This window comes from Cydia splendana, chromosome 6 (assembly GCF_910591565.1).
Source record: "Cydia splendana chromosome 6, ilCydSple1.2, whole genome shotgun sequence".
Classification (NCBI taxonomy): Eukaryota; Metazoa; Arthropoda; class Insecta; order Lepidoptera; family Tortricidae; genus Cydia; species Cydia splendana.
Genome location: NC_085965.1, coordinates 10,761,613 through 10,767,899, shown reverse-complemented (window position 1 = coordinate 10,767,899; position 6,287 = coordinate 10,761,613). Strand labels below are relative to the sequence as shown.

Genomic DNA, 6,287 nt, shown 5'->3' with positions numbered 1-6,287 from the left:
AACCAAAGATACGTAAATGACTTAGAGATACCTTTTTCCCACTCCACTTTTCTTCAGGAGTGCTCCCCAGTACAGCTTTCGTAGGACAGCGGTTTTTGACGCGTGTTAACGGCCTCCGCCCAGAATTCGTTGCTCAGGCCCGCATCTTGCAGCATGCATCTTGCAGCCTGCATCACGGTCCTGTTCGCGCGTTCAGCGACCCCGTTCTGAGCAGCGGAGCCAAGAACAGTGGTTTGATGCACGATGCCATTGCTCTTGAGATACGCCTGAAAAGCAGAACTTGTGAATTCTCCTCCGTTGTCGCTACGTAGCGATTTTATCTTTTTACCTGTCTGGTTCTCCACTAAAGCTTTAAACTCTTTGAACCTATCAAATACTTCACCTTTTTTAGTTATAAAGTACACAAACGTCTTTCTAGAATAGTCATCTATAAAAAGCAAGAAATACCTCGCACCGCTGAATGAGGGAGATGGTAGCGACTAAACCCAGGACCTCTTTAGCCCTGTTGAGAGATTTCTTAGGAAAGGGGACCCTAGTTGCCTTACCTTGTACACACGCTACACACGTTTCAAAATCTCTACTATCATATGATATACCAGAAACCGTGACGGCATCACGCACGCGAACAAAAGCTGTTTATTTATTCAAACATTTAAACTTCTTCCACGTGCGCTTATTCTTTTAGTTTACGAAGACCAACATGAATTTCCCGCCAAAACTTTGTGTAATATTTCAGTAGCCAGACTCTACTGAAAACGTAGGATAGGCCTTAATACGGGCAATAAGAATGTGCTACTAGTACAGCTGTGTCACGGACACGAATGCGAGCCAATCGTGCAGTCAACAATCAACCAACTGCGATTGGTTGATGAGTTCGCATCAAGCGCGCGCGATTGGTTGCAACTAGTTGCGTTAGACTGCACTATTGGCTATAATTCGTGAGGCACACCGCTGAACTAGCACTAGCATCATTCATAGTGCCCTAAGGCCCGTCCTTAGATATATGTTAATGGAAAACGTTTCAAGAGATTTAGCTGTCAAATACAAGCTAAAACTTACCCGAGTTACTAGGCCCAGCGATAGCTTCTACTTGAGGTAGTGAAATTTCATTGTCATTCCTTTTATCAACAATGTTTGAATAAGCATTATTGGAAAAATTCAGCTGAGTTTCATCAGTGATTGGAATAGCTTCAAGCTTTTTTAATGGCATGGCTTGAGATGGCAGCTGCTGTCCAGGCATGAATGAGTCTGCAAATATTAAAAGTGTAAAAATATAATAAAAATCCTTTACTCATCCAAAAGAGGTATAAGTTATAACTGTCAAATAAAGGTTTAAAAATTACCTGAGTTACTAGGCCCAGCGACAGCTTCTACTTGAGGCAGTGAAACTTCATTGTCATTCCTTTTATCAACAATGTTTGAATAAGCATTATTGGAAAAATTCAGCTGAGTTTCATCAGCGATTGGAATAGTTTCAAGCATTCTTAATGGCATGGCTTGAGATGGCAGCTGCTGTCCAGGCATGAATGATTCTGTAAACATTAGTGTAAAAATATAAATAAAATTACTATCTCATCTAAAAGAGGTAGGTAGAGTTAGTATACTTTTTATCTCTGCCTTAAGTTGCCATTTTATATATTGTATATATGTAAGTATAAATATATATTATGTATATTGTATATTTATTTGTGTATTAGGTTTTGTTGTAATACTAATATAAGTAGTATGTAATATGTGTGTTTGTGTTTAATAGTCTCCATATTTCGCTCCGTGCACTACCTGTTGACTTTTGTTTGAGTTCTATATTTCTTGCTACCCAAAGGTTGTCTGGAAGAGATCGCTTTTTAGCGATAAGACCGCCTGTTGTTACCGGGTTCTATTTTTCCGTTAAAATTTCTTTGTAGTTTTACATGTATGTAAAATGTATAATTATTGGTGCAATAAAGAATATTTACTTACTTACTTACTTATAACTGTCAAATAAAGGTTTAAAACTTACCCGAGTTACTAGGCCCAGCGATGGCTTCTACTTGGGGTAGTGAATAAACTTCATTGTCACCAATCGCCAGAGATTCAAGATTCGTGGGAATGTTCCTTTTCGAATAAACATGACAAGGAAAATTAAGCAGCAATTCATCAGGAAGTGGGTCAGCTTTTAAATTTTTTGAAGGTATGGCAGTCTTTTTAAGTCGATTGTTTTTTTTATTAAAAAATTTTTTTTCGAAATGGTCTGCGCATTCAAATTTTAATTCATGTAACTTTTCTATGGGAAGATATACCAGGTCTTCGTTCCCAATTAATTTGACCCACTGCTTGCACCTGAAAACATTTAAATGTGTTATATAATTACAGTTTACAAGCAAAGTGTAGCGTGAAAAGGAAGATTCTAAATAAGTTTTTGCCAAAAATTTAATTTTTGGTACAAGCTTTTATCGCTGACTGTACTTTTCGTACAACAAACAACTAATACTCATCAAGATAATTCTAAAAACCCCTAACACAATTAGGTTGCGTCGTTTCATCATAGAGTTCCTATGGCCAACTCCTGTCTCCATAATCAGATCTCGAGCTGGTACCATAATATTGCATTGTCATCCGATTTATACATGCATGCAAAATTTCAGCTCAATCGGAAACCAGGAAGTGAATCAAAATTAACTTGCAAGATTTGATTACAGACAGACAACGGTCAGGTGAAAGAAGGTAAATAAAAGCTTGTAAAAAATTGGGAAGTTATGTGAATAGGTAAGTATAATGGCAAAAGGAAATTTTTCTGTAAGGGAAAATTTTCGGAGAATTAATTATAGTCATATCGCATGCAAGATAGAGCTAGACCATGAAAAGTTTGCAGCGATTTTGATACCTTGCCCACGCAGTGCATGTTTTATGACGTAGAAATAACACCTGCAATGCACCGCGTGGGCTATAAAAATCGCTGCAGACTTTTCTAGGTCAAACTCTATCAGAAAATTTCACTCATCTTACTATATTATTTACATTGATAAACAAATCTGCAGTTATCGATACTTGTAGTACATCCCTAGTTGACAATGAAAATTATATGAAATATCAATTTTCGATGTGTTTTGGTGTGTTTACACCAAAATAAAGCTAAAAGTATCTAAAGCAATACTTACCGGTCTTCATCCAACGGGAATTTCGCCATAAATTTCCTTTTTTCGGGAACATCGCGAGTGTAGCGATTGCCACATATTTCGCATTTAAAGGCTCTGATTTTCGGTGGCATTTACACAAAATCTATGAAGTCACTATATGTTTTTATCACATTTGATTGTATTTGCAAATGGTAAAGGATTTTGAAAATTAAACTCCAAGAAATACGCGAGTAATACATGCAAGGCGCCATGACAAGCAAAGCAATATGGCTGACAGTTGACTTGACAGCTAAATAGCACTGACGTTTTGTTTTGCTTTTTTGGCTATGGTTAGGTCACTATTTTCCATACAAAATTTTTGATTGTTCTGAGTTGCGTCAGCCTGATTAGAAGTCTAGTTGTTGCCACCTGCATTGATAACTTTGTGAAAATATATATAACAATTTTCATGAATGTTAGCCCAATAATGAGGAGAATAATCGCTAGCTTGGGCTACAAACATTACTAATTTGTGTTCTAAAGGCTCAAGATTTTTAGAGTGGATTGGACTATTATTTCCAATCCGGTGACAATGTTTTGGTGTATCATGTATGGTATATCATATCATTCGACATACTAAAGGAATGAATCCGTGTTATAATACGGGTAACTATTTAATCATACATTACATTTTTACGTGTTTGGAGTCCAAGTTCTAATTCTTTTTTTTGTTTCTTTTAGGTATATTAACATAACTTCAGGTTTTTGTCGAAAACACTTCACGAGTCGGATTGTCATTATGTTTTATTGTATTCTTGATACAAAATTTCGTAAGTGTACTTGGACCGTTCGTGACTTCAATGAGTGTTTTATGTCTGTAAAGAAACTATTCCACAAATTGTCCAATGGGCCATTGTCTCAGCTGTTTCGAAAATCAAGCTAATGCTGATGTCACAGCCTCCCATAGAAATAAAGATGGTAAATACTATTTCTCTTGCTTACTAGTTTAAATTGATATGATTATCCCTGGAAATAGAATGTAACATGAAATTAAATTGCATAACAAATTTTATCCATGTAGAGTCAGCCAAGCTATCAATGGGCATACATTTTTGTATGTATACTTTTAGGCCGGAGCCCCACTGCTACGCACGCTACATCCACGGCCCACGTTTTAATACAAACCGTTGGAGAAGCCCACGAAATGTTGTATAGGAACGTGGGTTGTGTACATAGCGTGCGCAGCAGTGGTGCTCTGGCCTTAATCTAATTGCAAATTATTTGTCTTTAGAAAGCTCGTACATTACAACATTAGATCCTTTTTTAAAAACATTTGTGTTTTACATTGCAGATATGACAGAGATTGTAGCTTCCCACCAGGTGCCTGCTGTTACTATTACAGATTATCTACAAGAAGTGCCACTACTGCCTGACAATGACAACACTGTGAACAATTGCCGCTATGCTAGTAACATGAATAATGATAACATAATAAATACCTTTGGAGAAACATGTTCAACAGAAATGGTAAACTCACAGAAGTCATATACTGACAAGGTTCCTAAACCTTTCTACCAAAAGTTACCATCCATTCCGAGAACAATGTCCTCACTGGCGTCAAGTGAACCTCGTGTCTCAGAATGTAAGATAAATCAGTTGTTTGATCAATACAAGGACTCATTGGAAGAAGCCATCCTTGCAGAAGGCATTGAAAACCTTTGTAATGACTTACAATTGAATCCAGATGATTTTAAGGTCCTTGTACTTGCTTGGAAATTAAATGCTAGTCAAATGTGTAGGTTCACAAAAACAGAATTCATACAAGGCTTAAAGAATATGAAGACAGACTCCATTAAAGGCATACAACATAAATTAAATGAGGTAATAAGCGAGCTGAATAGAGAATCTGAGCAGTTCAAAGACTTGTATAGATTTACATTTAAATTTGGGTTGGATGTGAGCACTGGTCAAAGAATATTACCATCAGATATAGCTATTTTGCTCTGGAGGTTAGTTTTCACGAACAACGAGCCTCCCATACTTGATCGTTGGCTTAGTTATTTAGAGAAGAACACTCACATCAGAGGAATCCCCAAAGACACATGGTACATGTTCTTGAACTTTTGTGAATTTGTGGGTGATGATCTCAGCAGCTATGATGACACAGAGGCTTGGCCAAGTCTCTTTGATGACTTTGTAGAACATGAAAATGATCAAGTTAATCAAAATGTCACAAAGAATGACATCAAAATACAGGATTGAATTCCTACATTTGCCAAAATATAGTATAAGTACTTAATAAAAGATTATTGATATTGAAGAGACTGATATATCCTGTATTGGTTAATACATAAATTTTTGTGAATGGATTATTATCATGCAGTTTGGATCTGTAGTAAATCACTGATGTATTTTCAGAATGTCTTTTGTTTTTATATTAAAAAGAGATAATTTTTTATTGGTGAGTTATAAACATATGAGGTCATTATGGCTCTATATGCATTAATTTATTATAAATTTATTTAGAATTATACCAGTTCCTGGAAATGATAAGGTATCTAGTGATCAGTCAACTGCAAAGTTTTTGTGTCAAATATTATGCATCTCTTTTATTTTGGTACCTGGTTATAAAAAATACATTATTTGTAAATATATAGCTATATTTTTAAATAATAGTTTTGGTTGATTTTCAATTTACATAGTGTAAAAGTTTTGTAAAGACATTCCAGCTTGGAATTTTATTATTTGATGGAAATAGTCAAAAACTGTAAATATTCTGACCTTAGTCCCTAACTCATTGTAGCTTCAGATGATGTAGTTCCACATTGCCTGCAGTCTTTATTACTTGCATTGAATTTGCATTGCATTATTACTTGAATGTTACCAGAAAAATCATTGCACATACAATTTCCTGGCATGAGGTAGCAAGGTCCCTGTAAGTAATTATTGACTTGCTGCAGAAATTCCATCTTTAATATTTTAGTTAGTGTATCAAGTAAAAAATATTTAAATACAAATTAAGTTTTTCCTTTTTAGATTATCAGGTAGTCATACCCAATTGTTTGACGAGCGTTATTAAGAATATCTGAGGGCTTACGTAAACGAAATTTCGTTATCTGCCCCCTAAGTCCTAGATGTATGTTCCTATCGCTCGTATAAGTCGTAGAATGTATGTATATGCAAGTGATATAA

The 6,287-nt window shown here is 35.7% G+C and overlaps 1 protein-coding gene across 1 annotated transcript; it reads left to right on the top strand.

The window, feature by feature from the left end:
* The first annotated feature begins 3,513 nt into the window (after positions 1-3,513).
* LOC134791387 (DCN1-like protein 3) lies at positions 3,514-5,648 on the top strand. Its single transcript, XM_063762400.1, has 3 exons — positions 3,514-3,761; positions 3,837-4,073; positions 4,447-5,648. Exons 2-3 carry the CDS (start codon positions 4,001-4,003, stop codon positions 5,355-5,357), a joined length of 984 nt encoding a protein of 327 aa, XP_063618470.1. The 5' UTR covers positions 3,514-3,761; positions 3,837-4,000; the 3' UTR covers positions 5,358-5,648.
* The last annotated feature ends 639 nt before the right edge of the window (positions 5,649-6,287 follow it).